We start from the raw sequence: 26029 nt of genomic DNA, 5'->3' as shown, positions 1-26029 counted from the left end.
TTCAGATGTACTCTCAGTTTTGGTCTCATAGGCCATTATGGCCTCTTAGAGACGTTAATATATCATTTTATTTCATTTCATTTCTCTCTTGCTCACTGGCATAACCTTGGCCTCTTCAATTCGAATGATGCTCACTGCTTGCCCTTTTTCCTCAGGTGATAAACCACTTGGACCTGCTTCGTCTTTGATGTCTACCCAATAGTCTCGAGCTCTATTATGCAAGTTTTGAGGCAAAGGAAGCATGTCTCCATCTCTCCTAGGTGGCTTATCACAAAAAGGACTAGTGTGACCCCATTCACCACGATTATAACACTGATAGTCATCGATGCTTCTCCGTCCATACATCCCTCTTTCTCTTCCACTATACCAGCCACCTTGATTACCTTGTGGACAACCACCCCGTTCCATATACTGACCACCTCCTCTACCAAAGCTACCTCTTCCCTCCATCAATTGTTCTGAGTTGCATGTTTAAGAGCATCCTCAAAACCTCATGCATGTCTTTCTTGAGTCATCCTCCTCATGTGATTTAGCAACCACCTGATTCCGTGTTCATGTAGTGACTGGCACAGTCTCTCTAGTAAGGAGTTTAGGCATGGTCTCAATCCTCACTCTCTGTGTCCCATCTCATTACAAATCTGCTTCATTCTCAGCATCTTTCTCTCTGGCAATCCTGAGTGCATTATCAAAAGTAGCTGTCTCTTTTAACTCCACCTTTAACCTAAGGTCTCCCTTAAGGCTGGCAATGAACCTGTCCTTCTTAAGCATGGTAGGAGGCACTTCAGCCCCCAAAGATCCTTGCTATATGTCCCATAATTTGTTAAACTCCCCAATGAACACATCCACTGTCTGATCTTCCCTTTGCATTAGGCTTAAGATCTTATAACATAGCTTTGTAGGATCCTCAACTCTCCTTAATGAGCCAGAAAAGCGCTATGCCTAAGGACAAGCAGGATCCATCCATTCTGTTTAGGCTTCTTATCTTTTCCTTGCTTGGTGAAGCTAGAGTATGGATCATGGCTAATGAAGCTGGACTTAGGGCTGCGAATCCCCCAGTTGCCATGGATTATCAGATTACCAGGGTCAATGATCTCCAATTTCTCTATGAATTGCGAGCATCCTCTCCAGGCAAACCATGAAACTCTAGAAAACCCTCAGCCATCTTTGCTTTCTTGCCACAAAAACCGTCTCCTTAGTGGGGGCACCACTCAAATGTTACGCGAAACAGAGAACTACCTCTATAGCAAAGAGCTTCGCCTCCAAGAACACCTCAGGCAGAGGCTAAGCACGCACCAAACACCAAGAGCAACTCCCACAGTCTCCTGCTCACATGATCGGGATTATAGCCTCCCAAGGTCAACCATGCTACACACAGCCTTTGGTAGAAGCACCACCAACACCTATCCCAACAGAAATCCCTATACCTGTTTCTTCCCAAGGCTTGGTCTCACAGCCTCACATAGGCTAGCCAAGCATCAACAAGCACAAACCTCCCTTCTCAAACCAAAGCATCCACAGCATCAACCAACAATATCCAAACCTGCAAATAACACAAGTGTACGAAGCATGTGTGTGCAGAGAAAAGTGCAAGAAGGGCTCATAGACCACCAAAAAGCTGCATAATATCTTAGATTCTTCCAAAATCAGATTCGGTGATTAGAATTCAGAAATTCTGATGGCATAGCTGCATCCGCGCCTCGAAAATCCCCAAAACGACTCTCCAATCACTGTTTTTCGACATCGGATCGAGAAGATATTAAAGATTTAATTTTTTTCCCTCCTCTCCCTATATGCGCACGGCCGATTTTGGCAAGATTGCATGTGTTCTAACTTGCTTTTTGAAAAAAAGCAACTAAAAGCTATATTTAGCATGCACGGGCGCCCATCCTTTTGAGGCTTCTATTCCTAACACTTCCTAAAATGCCAAAGCTAGGTGTTATGAGCATGACTAAGGCTCAACTACTATGCATCATGCAACAAATATGACCATCCTTCGGCTCTTCAAAAACTCCTATCAACGGCTGCCTATCGTAAAGCAAACTAACTGGCTCCTTGCCCAATAGCGGAAACTTGAAAGGCATTGCTATGATTGCTTATGTTATGGGTGTAAATTAAAGAATAATGGCATAGATGACGCCAACAAATCCATACGCTACCGTGTAAAGCTTTAGTTGCCAAGAGAAGGAAAGAGACGAAGAGAGAGAGAGAGACACACAAGGGGGGAGATACCCCTTTTCAATCTCTGTACATAAACACACTAGCAAGGAAGAGAGAGTAGAGAGATTCCATTTTGATTTTTATAAGTGAATATGTTGCCGGGTACTATGAGCTAGGAAATATTGAAAAAACCCCCGAGTGGACAGGTGGTGAGCGTTCTGGTTGCCAATGATGCCATAAGTACACCGATGAAGGAAAAATTAGAAATTCGAATTCAACCGGATATTTTGGAAGATTATGATCAATGATACTATAGTTTCATTAAAAGATTGTCTTAAAGACAACTGAATCTGTGAAAGGCAATTTCATATTGGGTGTGTAAATGGTGTGACTAGTTTTAAGTTTGCATGAATATCCGGCTAGGGGGCCAGGGAACTCTTTTCCCTGGTACCCGGAACAAAACCTAACCAAATTCTTAAATGGATCCCATCATTACAGTGGTTGGGCGGTTGGCTAACCCACGGGACTGGATGGGGTTAGGCTGGACTGATGGATCCCTAAAATGAGACTCAATTCTGTTATTGTACGATGATAGATGAAATAAATCCCGGATAAAAATTGTTCTATGGAAAAGAATCAATGGTTGTGCCTCTCAATTAGGGCACTAGATCTATTGCACAAATGAGAATGTTGATGATTTATATCATGCAAAGTTCGTTTACATACTTTGTAAGTCCTTGGCTACTCAAAAATAAGTGACCCGAGGTGCACAATGCACATAACTAGTTCTAGGACTTTTAAACTTGATTGGTGTTATTTTGAAGTATAATTTGCAGTAAAAGACGCAAGAGCATAAGGGTGACTCGACTGCTCATCCAGAGACCATACCTATTCAAATATGACCCCCCGCCCCACCCACCTCCCGCCGGCGGGAAAACCATACTTGTCCACCCAATGCAAGATCACTCCCTTAGTTGTTTGCAAGGCCACCTTTTGTTCGCCCCCACACGACTTGCCAGTTGTTCGTCTTGACACCACCCAAAAGTGCCCAATTGCCTATAATTCACCAACCGCCTGCTCAAACAAAACTTCATAGCGGCTGTCCACAAGGGGCGATAGAAAGCTCCCATCTAGTGGTCCTCCATCAACGAAACCAGCCAGAAAGCCTAGTGGACATCAATGAGCAAGGCGGTGGCCCAAAGACCATAAACATGAGCGATGGCTCAATCACAACAGTTTCAGCAGCTCAAAGCACCGCCACCAGGCAGCAACAGTGATGGATGATATATGCACAAACAACCAATGGCACTGCATCACCCCACAACAATCATCACCCAACGATGTTGTCTACAAGACTACAGCCTGTTTATGCCAACACTCGGCAGAGCTCAGCTGAGCACTCCATAAGAAAGCGATAAGAAGGCAGTGCAATGGCCACACAGCCCCTATCAGTAGCAAGGTACATGCATTGAAGCAAAAGGGAAAAGAGCATCCATCTCATTAGTGTGCTCACCAAAAACAAAGGGGTGAATTTTTTTGAACGTGCTACGCGTTCTGGTGCATGAAGACCTTTCCGGCACCACCTAACATGCCCATGAGTACCCCATTAAGCAAATGGTGTTCTCTAGTAGCCCATTCACAAGCCCCCGAGCTTAGGGTGGGGTGGGAAAAACATAAAAAAACATTCCTCCTCCCAGTTTAGGGCAGCAAGCTTTCTCTCCACTACACCTTTTTCGTCATAGCATATATGCACGGCTTCTCCTTCACAAGATCACAAGAACAAGAGGCCATTCTCACATTCTCCTACGCAAGACACAGAGCTGGCTTTCATCACGAGAACTTCATAGCTCAGTTTCAGATGCAAGCAGAGCTCTCGTATTTATTGTAACATCTCACGATGTTGTCCCCCCCCATCCAAAGCACACACACACGCATACATATAGATCACACAAGAAAAACAGTAGGCAGCACTCACCTCCCAACCATACGCTCACCTACTCCAAACTACCCCCTGGGCTTGGAATAGAGATGTGTGCACCACCATAGCAGAAGGCCTACAAATCTCAAGACCACCTCCCAAATAGACCACCACCATGCATGCACATGCATGATACCAGCCTGCAAGCTCGGAAGCCCTCAAGGGATAGTCTAGATACAGACCCACACAAGGTTGGCTCGACACATTGAGTTATGAGCCCACCCCTTGCTCATATAGGACTGGGATCTATTTTTATCCATTTTCGTATGGGATAATTATCTAACTCTCTCAATAGCCAACTGCTAAATTATGTAACACTCCAGAGTCCCTTGGCCCATAGAGCATCAACTCATGCCCATGCTAGGAATGTATTACATTGAAAGGCCAAAATCCCAGACAAGTGAAGGAGGGAAGCAGATTTGGTGTGTAGTTTTGCAACAGATTAGCAGAGGTTTCAGAACTTATTTCCTTTCAGAGATTAATTCGTAAATTTGCAAGTTTTATCTTGAAGTTTTTGCTGTATTTTTTTCCAGTAGAGTTCCCCTTGTATTTGCTGCATGCTTCCACATTATCTCTGCATTGTGTTTGGACCCATTCCCACACAGAACCATGCAGGTTTTCTTCAGGAGGATGCTATGATCTAATGGCATACACCGGAAGGTTAGGCTCTGAGGAGTATCTTCAAGAAGTTGATGCAATATTGGCTACCATTCTGAATTGTGCGGAGGAGAAGAGCTTGATCCTGTTGGTTAAGGAACCAACAAATGGTTGCTAGACAGTCAACAAAGCTGGTGAGCACTGGAACGTGAAGCCAGCAAACAAGCAGACAGTTGCACAGGCAGGCTCAGGAGATCCGCTGGACCTTGTCTAGCGGATAGAGCTCAACGATGTTACAGCAAAGGTACTGGATTCAATTCTTTCTCCCCTTGCAGTCCATGATCTTGGGTGGCCAAATGTTGGGGTGTAGGACCCTAGATTCTTTTTATACGAGTTCAATTCATTAAGTGCTTGTCTACTGAGAATTTGGATTGAGGGGGCAGTTCATATGCTTTTTAGAGAGCATCTAAAAGAAATGCTTTGAAGAAATCTTCTATTTTTTAAAGATTATTATCGTCTAGGAGTACAAAGGAAAGAAAATCCTGAATGGACTGCTGATGCAGACTGTTAACAATGAAGCAAAGCAAGAAGTTCCAATAAAAAGTAATGAGCAGCAAGAAGTGCTTTATGTCATCAACGTGTTCTTCTCATCAAGCCTGTAGCTTAAATAGTAAGTCAGAGTAGATGTCGTCAACATCATCAGAGCTATTCACATCAGCTACTCCACTTTCGGACGTATCGTGCAAATACATGTGCAAGGTGGTAGCTCAATCTAGCAAAAGAATGTCAGAAGCTTTTAAAAAATATCAAAAAAGGTATCCAAGGACACTGAATTGAACACATACACAACACATTGAGCACACTAGACGAATTCAATCATTTGTACCACCAACCTATTTCTTGACTAGAATAGTCGGAAATGGTCAGTATCTCAGGTTCCGCTGCAGGACCAGGAAGTACAACTGAAGGATTTTCCCCTTTCGACATTGCATGTTGCAACTTATCCATAAGATTCTGCCCTGTCCTTGAAGATCCATAGCCTCTTTCCAAAAACTCAAGAAAACCCTGAGAGGTTAAGAACTGCTCCATCTGCAAAAGCTCATGTATACTGATTGATGAGCTTTCTTATACTCAGGCATCTAGATTTGATCTAACTAAGTTACCTGCTTGTGTTAAAGTGGGTTGAAAAGAACATTGTAAACCATAACAAAACAAAGGAACAAGGCCGTAGACTGCTTTTTATCCTATTGTTAAAGATGCCTCTATGGCACAGCCACCATCAATCACTGACAATCCAACTATAATATCAGTAGAAGCTGTAGAATCAGCACATACATGTAGCCAAGTACAGCTTGGTGCACATGTTTCTAGCACTTGCAAGCGCAGATTTATTTTGAAAAGAATCTAGCCTTTTTTAATAATCATCACCCCCAAAAAAAAAAAAAGAATGGAGAGAGAAAGAAAAAAATATTAAGCGTCTACTAAAGACCCAACGGGCCTACGAGACCAGAGTGATACAATAATCTCCATGGCATATCTCATCATGGAATGGAAAATAAAATAGAAACAAAACATAAACATAGCTAACTCTTTGGGGTGATACAAAACTGTCCATGAAAACTCATCATGGAATACTAAGAACATAGAAACATGAGAGCAGCATCAGCTCCAAGTAGATGGTATACCACTCTCCAAAATATCAAGCATGGGGCTAATGAGTATGACCGAGAGGTCCCCCCTCAACTGTCACGTGGAAAGGTAGCTCTACGGCGGTAGAGCATGTCTTGGATCTGCAAACTGATGAGGCTAGCGAGGGAAGGGGGTGGGGTGGCTCGGGCTGAAGCTCTCTCAAGAAATTGTCCCTGTGTCTGCGGAGCTCAAGCAAGAAGAGGCCTAGGCAACGCTGGTCCTAAAAGTCAATGATCCTGGAGAGTGGACCAAATCCCTCACGAAATAGATAGTGAAACCTCTCGCAGATCTCATAGTATACTGGGCAGCGGCATATGTAATGCTCCTCCGTCTCAACCTCTATGTGGCATAATCAGCAGATCCTCTCCTCTCTCGGTCTCTGTAAGAGCTTCCGGACTCTGAAGATGTGCCCAGCTTTATCTGTCTCCACTCTGAGGCGGTGGGATGAAACCTGTATCTGGCCAATAACAATCCGCATAGCATGGGACATGTGAACACTCAAGTAGCCCGGTTGCTAGATGAATCCATCCTCAGTGAGTGTGTGGAAGTGATCTCTATAGAAGTGCATCTTCGTGGGGAGCCCCGGAGGTGTGATCCATGTGCAATGGGTGTAGAGGCTAAAAAGATATAACCGGATAACCCGCTTGGCATTCTCGTGAGAGAGATAGATAAAAGGGGAGTCCAAATTGTACTAAGGGGATAGGCGGTCCATGCGGAGCCCATATACTGAGAACCAAGTGGAAACTAGTGCATATAATACTCCAGAGTGGCCCTCAAGAACTAGCTGTCTTGAGGACTCCACGGCAAGCCTCGGGTACAAGTGGGGATCCATGTGATTGATGCGATGGAGGTATGTGACTGTCTGAAAGAGTGCATCCACTACCATTGGGGCTGCAGCAAACTCTGCGTGGATAATCTGGTGTGGGGCTGATGGTTTGCTATGGATCACACAGGAGAACATCATGACCCGGAGCCTCTCAACTCACTGCCAATGCTCCAGAAGGCTGCTCGATACATCAAGGCTCGTGTAACGAGGCTATCAAAAAGCTAGCCATTCGTACTACGCTTCTGGAAATGTGCCTGGAAGCACTGCCGCTCAAGTAAGCTCAAGGCTGCATATCCACGTGTCACTCTTGCATATGCTATGGGAAGCATGGTGAAGCGTGGGCCACTCAAAGTGACACCAAGGTAGACATAGGATGATACAATCTCCACAGGCTCCACTCTATATCTGAAGCTCAATCTGTATGTGAAGGGACAAGAGGTATTGAAGACCATTACCTTGGTTTTACCAAGGTTAATAGAGATTTCCTGCTGAGTGCAAAAGTCCTATAAGGCATCCAACTGTCTCTAAAGCCCCGCGGCTGAGTGTGAGAGGAGGACGATGTTGTCACAAACGGGAGCGTAGCTATACAGAATTTAATACTGAAATCACAAGATTTATCATCCTTTGATCACTACCATTATCCCACATACATAGCCATAACAATTGATTTTACAATATGGAAGTACTGAAAAGAAATGATACTGCACTAGGGACCAGAAGATGGGCTAGTCCCCGCTCCCTTTTGAAGGATATGTATTGCCTTAAGGGAGTAAGAATTTTACAAGTACATAAAACGGGTGGATTGGCCCAGCCATACACCACCGTTTCTTCCAAAATGATTGAATATGAAAACAACTTACAAACACTATACTTGCCTACAAGTAGCCCAGCTACAAGTTAGCAATATGGTGCCCAGCACCCTTCACCAAGATTGCCCAGCAATCCCGGTTTCTTCAAATGTAGCTTAACTTCAATAAAATCAACCACCTAATGGCTGAAAATCAGCCTTAGGAGAATGCCCAGCACTTCCCAAGGGTTCTCCCGCATAGAACTTGTAGATGATTCTTCCACAGCTTCAATCTTGGGAATAGTCTTCTTCTTCTTCTTCTTCTTCTAGTTTGAATGGTGACTTTCAATTTTGAAAATCAAAATTCAGCCAGCTTCTAAGTGTTTTGGGAAAATAAAAACACTATGGTATGGTTGGAAAAATACTCTAGAATAAGCGTATTAGATAGAGCAATAAACAAAGGCCAAGAAGTACTCTTGAATGAGGCCGGAAATCTGAATTTATAGAGTTCTATTGAGCCTAGAAGGAGGCGCCTCCAAGAAGAGAAGGAGTGGAGCTGATTGCTCATAAGAAGATGTGGTAGGGAGAGGTTTGTGCAAGACTTTTGGATCAGAGAATGGCTAGTAGCAAAGTAGCAACTCGTGTAGCTAAAAGAGGAGGAAAAGTTTACTTTCTCTTTTTCTTTTGAGTTAACTACCTTGCATGACTTTTTTCGGAGAAAAGTGAGCTTGCATGATTTACTTTAAAGTAAAATAAACTTGCATGGCACACTTTTAGGTGCATGAAAAGATAAAGCATTGCATGATGCATGCATGTAGCTGAAAAAGCTTGCATGTTGCATGCATGGGGGTTTCTAGCCATGCATGTCGCATGCATGAGGATCTCTGGCCATGCATATCGCATGTATGGGGGTTTTTGACTATGAATGTCACATGTATGGGGGTTTCTAACTATGCATGTCACATGCATGAGGGTTTCTGACTATGCATGTCACATCCATGTAGGTTTCTCATCATGGAGAAGAGGTTTATCAACAATACTTAGCTAGACTGTCATGCATGCATGCATGTATGCATGCATAGAGTTAGAAAACCCGCATAAGAGTGGGCTGCCTTCAAACTGTCAATTATTCCTATACAAATCCATCAATACAAGTTAATGGAAGACAGGTTATGCAACATACTAACCCATGGGTGCAATCCATGCGTCCCCAGATCCATGAGCTACTCATGCAATAAAATACAAGCATTGTTCAGGCAAACAATGTTGGTCATGACCACTCCTAGCTAGTTCAGAAGTGAACACAGCTTACTCACGGGCACTTTTTCCCTGTGGCTGGACATAGGTTTTTTCCCATGTGAACACACTTATGTGTGTTGGGCACTTTGCCCTAGGCTATATCTTGTACTCATAGTACTTTTGTACTCATCATTATCATAAGAGTACTTTCCAGTAACTAGCTCTCTCACACACGTGTGGTTCAAGCTCTGTGTGTGTGGTGGTGTACATGCAAGCTCTCCTAAACCCCAACATTGGTATCAGAGCCATTTAGGGTTAGGCTTTCACCCACCTGCTCTATCAGAACATTAGGGTTAGGGTTTCTTCAACATTGGTATTGTCTACTGCCTGCATTAGGGTTTTGTACAGCCCTACATCCGCTCAGATTTGCCGCCACCCTTTCGCCTTTCGTCCCCCTCTACATCCCTACGCCGCCTTTCATCTGCCCGGCGCCACCTGTCTGTTGCCGCCGCCCCTGCGCCGTCTCTACCGTGCAGTTCGCCACCCCTGCGCCGCCTTTCATCTGCCCGGCGCCGCCTGTCTGCTGTTCGCCGCCCCTGCACCGCCTTCTCACGCCGCCTCTTCACCACTCTATTGCCCGACTGCAACATCTCCAGATCTCCAACACCCCATGGTACCTGCTGTAGTCCGTACAAATCTGCATCGACATCAGCATCTTCTTCTCGAAACTAGTGCCATCACTAATCAGTAAAATTGTTTTGCTATTATTTCTAATCTCTGTCAAATATTGCAGAAATTGCTGAAAATTTCACAAATTAACAGCATTAATTTTGCGACTTTTCATCATTGAGCCTGAAATTAAGACATTGGCATACATTGGCATTGATTTTCTCAGATTTGGTGCATAATTGCACTAAAAATTTGGGGATTTTCCAAAAATTAACACTATTTGCAGGGCTACCAGAGATATTTGCAAGCATTTTTGCCATTACGGGTACAGTAAGAAGCAGCCTACAATGGCCACTTCTAGTTGTGAAGCCGAATACAGAGTAACCTTTACAGATACTGTGGAATGTATTTGGCTACGACGCCTTTTAGCCGATCTTGGTGTTGGACAACAGTCCCCTACCACCATTTACACTGACAGCCAGAGTGCTTTGGCAATTTCACGAAACCCAGTATTTCATGTCCGCACAAAGCATATTGAGGTTCACTATCATTATGTCAGGGAAAGGCTCCATGCAGGAGTGATTGACTTGGCTTATGTGTCTACACCTGCCAATATAGCAGATGGGTTTACAAAGCCTCTTTTGAGGGAAAAGTTTGAACCTTTCCGCAAAGCTTTGAGCTTACAGCCTCTACTAGGGTAGTCTGCTACACCCTGGCTCCGTTCACACCATTCACTTGAGGGGGGTTTGTTGGTCACAACCACTACCGGTTAGTTCAGGTGTGAACACAGCTTAGTCACGGGCACTTTTTTCCCCTGTGAACACACTTATGTGTGTTGGACACTTTGCGCTAGGCTATATCTTGTACTCATGGTACTTTTGTACTCATCATTATCATAAGAGTACTTTCCAGCAACTAGCTCTCTCTCACGTGTGTGGTTCAAGCTGTGTGTGTGGTAGTGTACAGGTAAGCTCTCCTCAACCCCAACAAACAAAACAATACACGTAAATAAAAAATAAGCCATGCACACAAAGAAAATTCACTCTATTTGGGATTGATATAAAGTTTATGCTTGCGGAGCTCTTCAAAAATAATAGCCAAAGTGCTTGTGTTCCTCCTCGGATTTCGACATCATCAAAGAAAACTCCTGTAAACATTCTGTGATTTCTGAAAATACGATCCATCATGCGATTAAAAGTAGCAGGAGCATTGGTAAGACCAAAAGGCATCACTAAATACTCATACAATCCAAATGTAGTCCTGAAGGCTGTCTTATGTACATCTCGAGAACCTACTCTTGGTGGTAGCCACTTTTCAAATCAATGCGGCTGAAAACAAATGCCCCTTGGAGTTTATCCAAGATATCATCAACTCACGGTATTGGAAATGGATTCTTGATGTTTCTCTTATTCAAGGCCCTGTAGTCAATGCACATTCTACTTGAGCCATCTTTCTTTTGTACCAACAAAACGGGTGAGCAATAAGGTGACGAGTTGGGTTGTACCAAACCCTTCTCAAGAAGATCATTGACTTATGACATGATTTCTTCTTCTTGGCTTGCACTCACCCTATAAGGGGGCTCATTTGGAGGTGAGCTCCCAAGAATCAAATCAATGCGATGATCCTCTAGACCATAGTTGTCATGGTACGAAAATACAATACCATACGGTGCGATACCGTACGGGAATTTTCGATACGATATGAAAATTTGGGATACCGTACGATAAAATACGGTTTTTTTATTAAAGAACACCTACAAACGTAGACATTTTCAATTTGGAAGGGTAGAGTCTAGAGAAGTTGTTTCAAACCAAAATTTCATTACATAAAGCATAGAGGTGCGATGCGATCATGCGCGCTAGGGGCGAGTACAAAAAGAGAGCCAAGGCCCAAGGAGAGACTAGACAAAGGCATCACTATCAGAGCTCTCGCTGAAATCATCCTCATGAGAAGAGGACACATCAATGGTCTCGCCAAAGTCGCCATCGCTAAGAAGGTTGCCCTCATCATCAAACTCAGGCTCTCTAAGCTCATGTGAGAAGCCAAAGGGAGCATCCTCATCTGGAAGAGCGAGTGTGGAGCTACCCGAACCACACCGCACATAGGTATACCCTGCGTCCCTGGAAGCACCAGGGATCGTGCATCCACAGCTTCCTACTTGCACTCCTCTGCCACTACCTCCACGCCCACAATGAGTGCGAATAGGTCGTCGATCAAACAACTCGAGCTCTCGATAGATCTTTCCATAGATCCTCTCATTCTCCTCATCTTGCACTTTGTTAACACTCTCAAGAGTGCCCCCTATGAGCTTGAATGCATCCACATTCACCTACATTGTACATTGATCAAGTGACAAGCAATGTATTAGAATTTAGTTTCAAATTTCAATAAACACTGAAGTTTGAAGTTTGAATGCTTATAACTTATAACTTATAAGTTGTAACTTATACCTACCTCGCCCATTCCATCTTTTGCATTGCGCACACCATGCGCAAGTTAGCGCGGCAATACACTAGCCGCTCTAACTGTTGCGTGCTCAAGCTATTGCGTAACTTCGTGTGTACAAGTGAGTAGGAACTCCAATTTCTCTCACATGCACCCAAAGAGCAATCCTGAGCTAGGATTCTCAAAGCCACCTTTTGGAGGCTTGAGAGCGCATACCCAAATGTCTCCCACCAAAAGAGGAGCTTCACAAGAGATTCCCTCTTCCAACAGGTAGTAGATGCAAATGCGGCTCCTCCCCTTTGGTCATTGTAGCTTATGAGCTCCTCAAGGAACTTCCCATGGTGATCCTTCGGCAATGCTTTGAGCAAGTAAGCATCTCGGGCTTCAAGTAGCTCCACGTCAGTGAAGAGGGCGGGTGATTTGTAAGCCATGTAAAGCATGGGGCTGAGAGAGAGAGAGAGAGAGAGATGAAATGAAATGATATATTAACGTCTCTAAGAGGCCATAGTGGTCTATGAGACCAAAACTGAGACTACATCTGAAGTTGGTGTCTCATCAAAGAGAACAACTAAATGAGACTAAAAAGTACAATAAACTGATGGTCCTACAGTTATAAGAACAGAACTGTAAGACTCCGAGATGATACTAGAAATGAAATGAAATGAAATGATATATTAATGTCTTCAGAAGGCCAAAATGACCTATGAGACCAAAAAGGTTACAACAATTGGTGGATCTGATACAATGTCTGTGTAAGAAAAGCTAAAAACAACTAAACAACTAACTGAAACTAAAACAACTATGAGGAAAAGTACGGTACTAGGAGCTCCTAATTAATAACATCTGGGAGGAAAACTCCAGCAACAAAGGTAAGCATCATACACATCACTATCCAAAGATGTCTCTCATCGGTCAATGGCGGATATCCTCAATGTCCTCCATGGTGAGTACTCTGACTGGACGTCTCCCATGCCGTGCTAGTATGGTCCTGATCCTCTGTTGTAGTCTCCGCCGTTGTCGAGATGGGCCTCTCATCTTGGGGCGCCTGGACCGCCCCAGCTCTATAGCCCGATCAATCAGTGTACCTCTAGTGCAGCTATACTCTGGGGCTAGCTACAATGCCTGCTGGCCTGACTGCTCAATCTCTGGTCGAAAGAAGTCTGTAATCTGCCTCTGTAGGTGTCTCTCCCTCTCTGATCCCCTCCCTCTCAAGAGACCCTCTCTATGTCTACGAAGCTCCAGCAAGTATAATCCGAGGCATCTCTGGTCGAAAGAAGTCTGTAATCTGCCTCTGTAGGTGTCTCTCCCTCTCTGATCCCCTCCCTCTCAAGAGACCCTCTCTATGTCTACGAAGCTCTAGCAAGTATAATCCGAGGCATCTAGAGAGAGAGAGAGAGAGAGAGAGAGAGAGAGAGAGAGAGAGAAGAAAAGAGAGATGAGCTCTAGAAATGAAATGAAATGATATATTAATGTCTTCAAAAGGCCAAAATGACCTATGAGACCAAAAAGGTTATTTGCATGGGGAGAGAGAAAGAAAGAAAGAAAGAAAGATTTTATTAACGTCTTCCAAAAGACCAAACTCGGCCTATGAGACAAATCGGAGTACCTGTATGGGGTGTCCTCTGTCATCTAGAGGGAGAGAGAGAGAGAGAGAGAGAGAGAGAGATCTATTAATGTCTACGAAAGACCCGAAGGGTCTATGAGTCCATGAATATTACAACGATACCATGGGTATCCAGTGCCATGGAAAAACTAAAAAATGGACGTGAAAACTGAAAACTGAAAACTGAAACATGACTGTATAAGCCTCCTAATGGGACATGTAGCTATGGTGAGGGCATGTTATGTCGTTGGAGAATCTCATGGAACTATCTCTGTGTGGTGGAGATCCTTGGTGCTTTGGGTTGCGAGCACCTAGCAAGTAGGATGGATTAGGCCTGCCCACTCACGACTCCTCTTGGATGCGAATATGGCCCATGTGTATGGCTCGTATGAGCTGATGTCGATGCGGCAGCGTCCGCACGGGTGGCTGATGTGGATGCTCATGCCGTAAAGAAATCAATGATGGATCTCTGGGCAACCTCTTGTATGAGCTAGCATTGTCTCTTAGCATGTCCTCTCAATACTATGTCACTATGTCATCTGAGTTCTACGAAGTAAATCCCAATACATCTCCGGTCCTCATATTGCATCACCCATGCCAACGGCCCGAAACACTCCCGGAAGAGGGACTGAAATCTCCCCCCTATCTCATAATACACTAAGCATCTTAACATATAGTGAGCCTCGTCCTCTAGCTCCCCTATAGTGCATATCCACTCCTCTCGTGGGATGTTCTTAGATCTCCCAGACTCTACTTAGAGGAAGTGGGAGGATACTATTAGCTCAGACCAATCGCAATGTGCATAGCAACTAACATTTGGATCTGCATGTACCTCAGAATCTCAAAGAATCCATACCTGGTGAGTCAAAAAAAAATGTTCCTTAAACTCACGTTTTGTCCCTATTTCTAATGACGACACCCAAGTCTCATGTATGTGTAGGCCGAGTAGAACCAACCGGAGGATCTAGTTGATCTCATGTCGTGAGAGGTCAAGGTGTGGTGACGCATCATCTTGAGATAAAGAATCCAAGGACTTTCCAATATCATCTTGCTGTTCTTCTGAAGTCATGTTGGAAGAATCCTCAATGTTGTCATCAAGTGACTCAATAAAGTTTGCCATAGATGTGTCAAGGTTAGGACTAACATGAAGTGCATGAGCTACTGCATGTTTTCCTTTATCGAAGCAATCTTTTGAAGTTGAAAGTTCCACACCACGGTTTTGAGGAGCATTGGGTCGTTTAGGCCATTAAAACCATCTATGGTTGCCATTACAAATTGTGTACACTCCCGTCTTTTGTTGTTCACAAGAAGACGAAGCTATTGTAGGACAAGGAGTGCAAGATTGGTCACGTCTAGGGTCCCGTCCACGATCATATGCATGTGGTTGAAAGAACTGTTGACGCTCCGAATGATTAAAAGACAACTTGTCTTATTGGCGAGGTTGCTGCAAATGTTGCTAGTGGAAGTCGGTCAGAATTGAAAGCTGCTTGATGAGAATTGTTCATAACCTTCACGGGACATAACGCATTGAAAGATCGATGTTTGAGAATTCGTATTCAGATCCGCAACACGCTCAGTGTAATGAATGGCGGTAGCAAGGTTGACAAGGTTGTACTTTTGCACATCGGTATGAAGTGTGGGGTTTAAACCTTCAATGAAGGCATGAAGCTCGTCAGCTGCAGACAAAGAATCAATCTCCGGTATCAGATCATGGAGCTGCGAGATATAAGAAGCCAAAGAACCAGTTTGGTCCAAGTGGTGTAAACGAGTTCGGGATTGAAAATCCACATTGGCAGAAATGAATTGCTTACGAATGACCCACTCAAATTTTTCCCACGTCATAACCATTTCTCCAACATGTCGCCATTTTGCCACCAAAATGAGGCAGTATCCTTAAGTAAGGTTGCGATAAATGTAATCTTCTTGGCATAGGAGGACCATCAAGTCAAAATACAAGCAAAGTTTGTGAAGCAATTGTTCAATTGTGCCCTTACTGCTTGTCCTCCATAGGACTCAAGGGGTTTAACTTTCAATTTCTTTGTTTTACTAGCTTGCAGTTGTTGTTGTTATTGTTGTTAACGTGGCCATGGACTCTTGAAGTTGTCATTGGAACTGCTACTACATCTGCTACAAAGCCTATAGCCAATCCGTTGTCGGAGCTAGATTGCTAGGCTGGTGGGTTTGGACCTCCAATGTAGTGGGCTCAAATGAAGACTCTGCAAGTTGAGACTCTGGGGGTTGTGTGTGCTGACAACTTTGAGCCCTGGCGAGAACCATCACTAGGTGATTGAAGCAGGCATACTATGAATTGGAGAGGGTAGATTGCAATCTGGGGAGGTTGCTAGAGACCATTGCGTATAGGTGGAAAGATCAGCTGGAATCGAGAGCCCTAGGACTAGTTGTTGCCGATGAAGGAGCAAAGGGGGGTCTTATTTTTTTAACTATAGATCCCAATTTGCACACCAGAAGTGTGTGGTACCCGAATGATGACGAATTGTGGGTTTCTTAAACATCAAAGTGCCACATCGTTTTGGCTATTATTTGTCCTTTTTTTTTGAGTTTGTTTAATTATTTACCCACCAAAGTTTAATGGAAAGAGCACACCCGGTGAGCCATGAATGACATTGATGCTTGTGCAAACCCGCTACAAAAGAGTTCTGCACCTAGGGGCCAGGCACGTGTGCTGCAAAGAGAGCATGTGCTGAATTGTTGTTGATCTGCAGGTTGTGGGCCACCAAGGAGGAATCGTTTTTCTCAATGCTGATTTTTTTATTTGTGTTTCACAGGTGGTGTGGGCTGGTCGTTTGCATTACACAAGAAAAACGCTTTTTCTTTCTTTCTTATTCTCTCTTTGGGCTGGCCGTGTTAAGGGCTGATGTTTTTTTTCCCCCTTTTGTGTACAGCTGGGCGGTTGCAATGTTGGTCATGGGCTGGCTGATTAGCTTTTTTCTTATGTGGGCTGCCACATAACTCACATAACTCTTTTGTGGAGAGCTTAATGTAATAGCCTTATGTTATAAGGCTAAGGCTAAATAGCCTTAATGTTTTTTAAAACATTTACATGAAAGTTTTTTTTTCAGTAACTTCAACAGTCGTGGCTTGTCCAAACGAAAAGATGGTGACTCCTTGTGTGACGTTTCAAAATGGGAGAGAGTAAATGCACCAAACGATGCCTCATACAAGTTGAAGAGGGAGCCGATCAGTACCCCGACCCTTGACCGGACAAGGTGGCCAGAGAGAGACTATGGCGGCTATAGATCTGGGAGGGCCGGCCTATTACGAGTCTACACTGGGACCCAGGAGAGCGGACATCGCAAGATCTAGAGGACACAGAGGAGTCACCTGGTACCCCTTTCTTTGCTTACACCACACGGCTAGGCGATAGGATTCAGATATGTCAGAGGTGTGGCCATCCCCAGCAGTCTCAGCATCACTATCTTTGGGATTGCTTAAAGGCCCAGCAGGTCTAGCAAAGGATCCTACACATTTTCACTATGGATCGGATTCTTGCCTGAATTGTTACGTGAGGCACTATTTCTTGGGCCATTGAGGCCGCGATTAGCATGCCGTATGAGCAGGAAGGTGGGGGACTAGTCCTCCAGGTCTCTCACCTTCGTATTTCCACGGTACAAGTTCCAGCTCTGCCCATTCATCGTTGGACCGTAGGTTCTTGCCAAAGACGGGAGATTTGCAGTAGCATAGCTGCATGGCATATTTGGAGAGCTCGATGAAGCAAAGCCATCGAAGGTACCCTCACCCCGCCAACGGAGTCTACCCGGAGTGTCACGATTGTGACTATCTCTCTAACTACTCTTGATTAGTCTTCAATCAATGAAAGGACAATAGTGAAGGGTCACACCCTATCACATGGGTAATCACTAAAGGACACATCTCTTCAAAGAGACTCATCTATTGACCAAAGGACACATCTCTACGTCCAAAGGACAACAATTCATTCAAGAGTCACACCCTTTCGTTAGGGATGTGCCTCTCTGTTTGTACCTATTCAGGCCCTATTTAACAAGGCCTTGTGTCTCAATGCAACAACCCCACTTTTTGCTCTAAGCCTCACATTTACTCAAGTATTCAAGTATTAATCACTTTAATTATGATTAAGAATGTTTAATTAAGCTAAAAGCTTAACAATGGTATCAAAGCAAACAAACACCAACCTTGTAGGATGCCCACAGCCAAATCCTAACCCTAAAAATTAGAAAACCCTATCCCTAAAAATCAACCAGCCCTAACCCTAAAATCAGCCTTAGCAAGGGTTGTATGGAAGAACTAAAGAGAATGCCCATTTCAATTTTGCCGAAAATGCCCAATTTTGCCTAATTTATGAATTCCCCCAAATATGTAGTAAGTTATCTTTTTATTTTTTTTAAACGATGGGAAGCTTTAGGTTTACCAGGCAGCATGAATTCCTTGTTGTGTCACTCATGTACATGAAAACCAATCACCCTCACTCTTTGCAAGGTACTACTCTTGAGGTCCTCTACGAGAGTCTTTGATCTCTCTAGTCTGCCATGAAGCCCAATAGTGAAGGTGAGTAGAGCGGAGCACTCATGCGTGCCATGAACTACCAGGGGTATACCGTGCCTGCTGAACACTCCCAACCACTACAGAGGAGAAGAATCCAATATCGAAGCAAGCCACTCACAGGGGATTGAAGAGTCGATGTCGAGGCTAAGCCAGTCTCTACCTCGGCTCCCAATAAGGCCTCTCACCTGCGCCTCCGAGGGTAGTTGTCTAAATGCAAGCCAATCTCCAAGTGACCTAGTGGGGCCCGTGCTCAAGGGTCCCCAAGATATGTGTGCGCAAGCCCCAAGCATGTGACCACTAGGTAGACGGACCATAGGATTCCAAATCAAAGGCTTGGAGGCTACTGGTGCTGACTGCTGCAGGGCCGGCTTGAGGTGGTCCCAGGCACGCAAGAGACTGGATGCAAATCTATCCTCGAATGCTAGGCTAAAGCCGAGTCCCCACATCTCTGTGAAATCCATCTCGTGCTATGAGGCCAAGGGCCCCCCAAGATTGGGGTGCAAACAAAAATCATAGACAATAGGAAGTCATCACCGCCCGTAAGAAGACCTTGAACAATCAACTTGCCCAACAGGGCACGGCTCTGAATGGAGGGGTCAATGATGCCCAAGCCCCCTCTACGTCATAGCTGAATGATTACTCTCCATGCCACCTTGGCTCTGGCTGATCTCCTATCGCTGCCGGCTCACAAAAAAATTCCAGATCAACCGTTGAACCTGACCGATACATGTACCACATGGTGGCAAGAACCACCTGGTTTGCCACCACTTCCCCGCTGGCTAGGGAAAGCCTGGCCGCACTCTAGTATAACAGGTTCTTGTGAAAGCTCAAAAGAAGGGGGGGGGGGGGGTGAATTGCTGCTCAAGAAAGATGTCAATGCCAACCTGGCATCCAAGGTAACGAACTGGAGTTCCCCTTGGGACCCACTGAAAAGCGCCAAGTCAAGGCAAGGATGAGCCAACCCAAAACCCACACAACTTGTGCGAGTGGATATGTGCTCTGAATGCACAACAGAAAATCTCAATCGCCTTGGCGAATCTCTCGAGGTTCCCCTCGGCCCCCAACAAGTATGTTGCTATGTCATCCGCAAACTCGAAAGAATCAAGAAGCTCCTCCAACACTCGGATGGAGAGACGCAATCCCGTCTCCTCGGCGGAGAGAAAGCTGCTCATGGCCTCAACGACGAAAAGGAATAGATAAGGTGTTAGAGGACACCCTTGCCAAACTAATCGGAAAAGCCAAAGGAAGGTATTCCTTTTTGAGCCCTGGAAAGCAAACTATCACAGGAAAACCTGAGACACTAGCCAAGGGGTTGAACGTCAAGTCGAAGCCGTGTTGCCACCTCGCAAAGAAGGCATGTGCCGTATGCAATGCGACGGAGCTCAGCTGCATGACTCTGTCCAAAGCTGTAGGCGTATCAGTAGTAGCCACACCCGAGAGGTTGAATATCTGTGATCTTTCCAAGTGTGTTGAGAAGGCTTGCTTGGAGTAAATCCCCGAGCTATCCACATGCCGGGCCGCTACCCACAATCTTGCATAACAAGGTGGAGGCCTCCAAAGAAGCGAGGAGCTGGAGATCCTCTTCGGAAAAGGAGAGGCAAGGAATGGCAGGCTCGGTCAAGGATGATGGAGCGGCTGGGGTTCAAGACCAGAAGTTGCCAAATCTTTCCTTAAGGACAAAACAACCCGGAGAAGCAGCTAAGCTGCAGAGAAGGCAAAAAAGGGGAAGGAAGGGGAGGGGGGCGGCGGGCGGGGAGAAAGAAAGAAAGAAAGTTAAATTAACGTCTTCAAAAGGCCAAAAGGACCTATGAGACCAAAATGTTACATCATATCCATGGAATACATCATCATGGTACGGACAGTAAAACTAAAAGAAAATATCCGTGAAAAAAAAAAAAGGAGCCTCAAGCTCTCGCACCAGCCAAGAACCTCGCATAGGGCGCTGCAACATGGTACCCAATGCAATGAGGCTGACAGGGTGGGAGAAAGTCGGTGGTGGGAAATGATGGCTCTCATCCTCATAAGGTGACATGAGCGCGAGAGAGAGATGGAAGGATAGGAGCTTCAGAGCTCGAATGGGGGAGGACTAGAGGAGGACTCAATAGAGGAAAGGGGGGCATGGGGGAGGGGTGACAAGAGGTCAAGCAGTCCAGAGGGAAGAGCGCGTGCTGAAGGGGGTGGGGCAGCGCACAGAGAGGAGGGGCGGCATACAGGAGGAGGAGCGAGTGGCAGTGTAGAGGAAGGGGGGCGTAGAGGGAGGGAGGCGAAGAGAGGAGACGGTCATTGCGAGGGCAAAGGCCGGGCAAAGGAGGCGCTTGGGAGGGAGGGGGGTGCGCAGGTGGACGAAGGCGGAACAATGGCAGGGCTGAGGCAAAGGGGGACATAGAGCGGACGAGGCGGCAGGGACTGTCGCAAGCGGGCAACAGTGAAGGAAGGCTGGTGCAAATGATGGAGGGACGGAACGAGGGCGATGGCGACAGATGTGCAAGGGGGGAAGCTCCAACTTCTCAGCCGCCTCCTCCCTCCCTTGGCCCCCTTCTTTCTACCACCTCTTCCTCCTTTTCACACCTTGGCCTCGTCTTTCCTTTCATCTGACCCTCTTCATAGCTCCCACTTCATCTCCTACCCCCCGGTTCACGCACCTCCTGTGAAGGCAAGGACTTGGTTTTTTTTCCTTTTGTGGCATAATGTCGCCACCTTTGGTCTTTTCTCTCAGGAGGACTCTGTGAGGATTCCTTAATCGATTAGTGATTCAAGACATGATTAAAAGACTTGACACTGAAAAGTAAGATGGTTAGAGCGGAAAGATGTGTTGTTGCATTGAGACACAACGCCTTGTTAAATAGGGCCTGAAGAGGTGCATCCCTGATAAAAGGGTGTGACTCTTAAATGAATAGTTATGTCCTTTGGTCGTAGAGATGTGTCCTTTAATCAATAGATGTGTCCCTTTGAAGAGACGTGTCCTTTGGTGATGACCCATGTGACACGGTGTGACCCTTCACTAGTGTCCTTTTCAATGACTAAGAGTAATTAAGGATAATTAAGAGATTAAGTCACAATCGCGACATTCCCCTTCCACTTCAAATAAGATCCAAGGTTATATAAGAGACTTCTGATATTGTTGAAGATCTTTGTCATTAGGCCATTTATGCTTGTAGTGAAGCTTGCATTGAGAAATATTGAACAAGTTTCCTCTATTGTCTTGCTGTCGTTCTTTAAATGCTAAATCCCAAGTTATAACATCATTCTTTAATATCTTCTTGTTTCTCTGCTACCAAATGTTTGGCTTGAAGTGACTTGCCTATGTTGCGGTGTAGAAGAATCTAAAGGTTCACCCATGGATTCTCTCAATGATACTTGAATAGGATCTGCTGAAGTGTTCATCTTCATAGTAGTAAAGTACTCATCCAAGTTGTTAGAAGAATGTGTGAAATTGCGGGAATGACTGTTGTTGAGAAGCGGATGGAGGTTGAGAGTCGCCAAAAGATTTGGAACCAGTCTAGGCGACCTTGTGACGAAGATCCCTGTGGTGTAAATGGGATATCAGCTATGCATTCAACATAATGAATAGTAGTTGTGAGGTTGACTGGGTCTCCTTTGTAAGGATCCGTGTGCAACGTGGGGGTAAGTCCCTCGACAGAAGCATGTAGCTTGTCTTTTGGGGACAATGTTGAAATCTCCAATACCAAGTTGGTAAACTGCGAAATATAACAGGCCAGTGATCCCGTATGGGTCAAATGGCGTAAGCAAGATCGTACTTGAAAATCCGCATTGGCAAGTATGAACTGCTTACGGATGACACGCTCCAATTTTTTCTACGTGCTGACGATCTTCCCATCACAGAGTCGTCATTGCCACCATAAGAATGCATTCTCTTTCAGCAATGGTGTAGCGAAGGTAATGTTTCTTGCATCGATCAGGTCCAGGGAATCGAAGTAAGAGCGGAGCTTGTATAGCCATTGGTCAAGTGTACACTTATTATGTTGGCTGAAAAAGGATTAATGTGCGATTTCTTAGTTTTTGATGCTTGTAACAAGCGATAAATAACTTTAGGTCATCAGCTTCTACCTCTCGGGGGTACGTCGGTGTATGGAACTAGTACGTCGATTGAAGCCATCGAACCTACAGATTAAGAATGTTGGGACTGCATCTGCAACGTGAGAGTCTCCAAAGTTTTCTAGAATTAACTTTGCATGGCTACCATCTAGCTCTGCATCTCATGCTGCCATCGGGTGAGAACACGTTCGTCCTCAATGATTGGTTCATCCGCCATGGTAAGAGATGGAACTGGAGTGCGTTGTTGTGCCCTAGTGAGAACCATCGCTTGGAGAGTGAGTCGATGCCATGGAGGAAGGTTGGGACGAGGTTGTTAAGGGGGAGCAAGAATAGACCACCCGGTGTAGCGGGGGGATTAGCAGGTACCATGATCGGGCTAGGACTCTCAGGTATTGGTGTAGGTGTCCGAGCACAATAATCAGGTGAGGCAATGCGTGCAGTAAACAAGGAAGGTGGTCCCTCTTGATAGAGACCAAGCTCGTGAAAGAGGATTTGGCACATCGGAATGGAGAGGCCAATATATGGGTACCGCCGCAGAAGAAAGATATAATGGTGCAAATATTCCTCGGGGAGTTCTAACCGCAAAGATCCACACATCGTACTAGCAAGGATCCGAGGTAGGTGTATCTACCTACACTCGAAAGTTGCGAGGGGTGGGAGTCAAGTACGGGAGAAGGCACTTGAGGTGTTGCCAGAGAAGGAACCTGAGGAGGAGAGTCCTGGATGTAACTAAACCCGTAACTCCCTTCATCCACCATAAGCTACTGCTGTAAAAGGGAATTTACTAGAAAATTGTAAGATGTGTCCAATAAATGTGAGTAGGTGTCTTTAGTCTGTAGAAGGCTCCGGAGAGTGCTATGTCCGAAGAAAAATGAAACGTTGTGTTTCTTCAACACAGAAATACCACTTTTTTTGTGTATTTCTACAGGCACAAAATGAGAAACTGGAAGGAGCACACTTGATGTATGGTTTTTTTTGTTGTTTTGTAGAATGAGAAAACTGTTGTTGGCGTGCCCAACGAATCTGCCTGCAGAGGAAGGGAGGTGGCAGAATTTTTTTAAATTTGTTGTTGTGTAGAGAAGCATAGAGAAGCACCTAATGATCGTTGGGGCTGGCTGGTTTTGGTTCTTGCTTTGAATGGTGCACTGGTCAGGCTCCAACAACTGATCATGATTGGCCACGCCAATGAGAATGGGTTTTGTTTTTTTTTTGTATGTCGCCACACTGGTCGGGCTTGGCCACCACCGGTTGGTTGGGAAGGCTTTTTTTTTAAGGCCATAAGTTATAAGGCTAACAAGCGTTCGTTAAAATTTTAAAAAAAGATTCTTTTTTAAATATTTGGGTGCAATCGTGACTCTTCACTAGAATGGAAACGATTGTTGAAGGAGGACAATTTGGCCTGAAGGAGTCGCCATACCAACTGACACTTGCAAAAGGTCGGAGAGAAGACCCAATAATATGCTATGAGTACCCTGGTGAGGCTACAGCTTGTCATCGTTTTTTTTAGAAAATTGGGGAGAAAACTAAAATTGGGCAAAATTAGCAAAATTGGGAAAAAATCAATGGGCATTCTCTCCCTCTCTTTCATACAAACCCTGATATGGCTGATTTTATGGTTTTTGATTTTTAGGGTTGGGGTTATGATTTTTTGGATGTGGGCATCCTATAAGTTGAAACTTGTTTGTCCCAACTGAGTTAGTGTAGTGGTCAAGCTTGTGACTTGTAACCTCTAGATAATGAGTTCAAGTCCCACTAGGCTCTCTCATGTTATGAAAGGGACACCTATGCTCGCTTGATGTGTTTGGTTGCTCGGCCTCTTGCCCCTTGAACACTCCAGTGACTCCTCCTCCTCGGGTGGTGGATCACCCGAGATAGGAGGATCCATACGAGACCCCTCCGCTGTTCCAACGCTCGACTCATCGCAGTGGTCATGGGGGATGCCTAATTCGTGGCTCTTGCCCGATGGTACGTGGCCCTTGCCCGACCATGATAATTGGCTAATTGTTGGAAGGAGAAATCGTCTCCACCCACTTGAGTGGGCCCCGGGTGTGTACGAAAAAAAAAAAGTTGAAACTTGTTTGCTCTAATACCACTGTGAGGACTTCTTAGTCTATTAGTGATTTAAGACATGAATAAAAGACTTAACACTGAAAAGTAAGATGCTTAGAGCGGAAAGTTGTGTGTTGTTGCATTGAGACACAAGACCTTGTTAAATAGGGCCTAAAGAGGTACAAATGAAGAGGCACATCCCTGATGAAAGGGTGCGACTCTTGAATGAATAGTTATGTCCTTTGGGCGTAGAGATGTGTCCTTTATTCAATAGATGTAACCCTTTGAAGAGATGTGTCCTTTGGTGTGACCCTTGACTGGTGTCCTCTCAATGACTAAGAGTAATTAAGGATAATTAAGAGAGATTTAGTCACAAACATGACAGACTCCATGGCAAATGCTCTGACAACCCCAATCAAGGCGGCCCCTCCCTGCCCGTCCTTTTATAAAGTGGACCTCCAACTCCTCACAGGCGACAATCTCCTCCCATGAGGCCTCCACATTGGTATGCAAGCTAGTAGGTAGCCACCCGGTGCATGGACAACTCAGTGATCTTCTGCAGGCTAGCCTCATCCGCGAGCCTGGAAACATCTTTGATATTCATCCTTTGGCGCATTGATACTACCACGTGGAGTTTCATTATACTAAAAACACACGTGCCATGGGTGCCACCCTTTGCAACTCAAGAGCTTACCTTAGCCTTTGCCGAAACAAGTGTCATTTGGTACTTTGGCGTAGAGCGGCAAATGCAAGTTCCCTTGCGGGTGTGCTAGCATGTCCGTTAGTCATGTCCTCATTCCGTTGTCAACACCGAAATGCTTTCATGGCTATAAGAGGAGAAGAGCACTCATGGAGACAAGAAGAGAAGAGACGAGAGGTAGGTAGAGAAGGAGCTCACGAAAGGGAGAAGCCTACACTCAAACTTATTGAAGCAAGAAAACCATCAAACATAAAAGAATCCAACACAATACAAGCAAGCAAGAGAGTAGAGAAGAGGGAGAGCTCACAAGTCCTATTGCAAGGAAATGAATCTCTGAGTTGTGCCGTGAATCTAGTGGCACTGGCAATGCGCACAATATTGTTGTTGTCTAGGACTTATGGGTACTCCATGCTTGTATGGTTTCGGCGGTAAATTGCACACCACACCATATCTCTTCGTGTGGGTGTGTGGCTTGAGGAGCTGGCTCGGGTTGGCCATGAAGATGCCCTTGGGGCTGGGAAACAAGTACTCATAAGGGGAAGAGATGCTTCTCCTCCGGCTGGCCGCTCTGTGAGGAGAACATATATATATATACCTAGATGAATCCAAGAACATGCCCAAATTCACCTTTTAGGAACGTGCATGTTATATACTAGTAGTCAACCCACAAGACTATATAACTATCAACTCCA

At 45.1% G+C, this 26029-nt stretch overlaps 1 protein-coding gene across 2 annotated transcripts in view; it reads right to left on the bottom strand.

Annotated features, from left to right (window-relative positions):
• The window catches only part of SCD1 (stomatal cytokinesis defective / SCD1 protein (SCD1)), a 194191-nt gene that overhangs the window by 106850 nt on the left and 61312 nt on the right, over nt 1-26029 (bottom strand). For both annotated transcript variants that reach the window (XM_086799538.1, XM_086799539.1), the window contains one exon: nt 5626-5821. In XM_086799538.1, the coding sequence (XP_086655664.1) occupies nt 5626-5821 (196 nt within the window). The remainder of the gene's footprint in view (nt 1-5625; nt 5822-26029) is intronic.

Source organism: Cibotium barometz, chromosome 6 (genome assembly GCF_041138505.1).
Source record: "Cibotium barometz isolate CiBa-2024 chromosome 6, ASM4113850v1, whole genome shotgun sequence".
Lineage (NCBI taxonomy): Eukaryota > Viridiplantae > Streptophyta > Polypodiopsida > Cyatheales > Cibotiaceae > Cibotium > Cibotium barometz.
The sequence above is the reverse complement of the archived record's forward strand: the minus strand, read 5'-3'. Positions and strand labels throughout refer to the sequence as shown.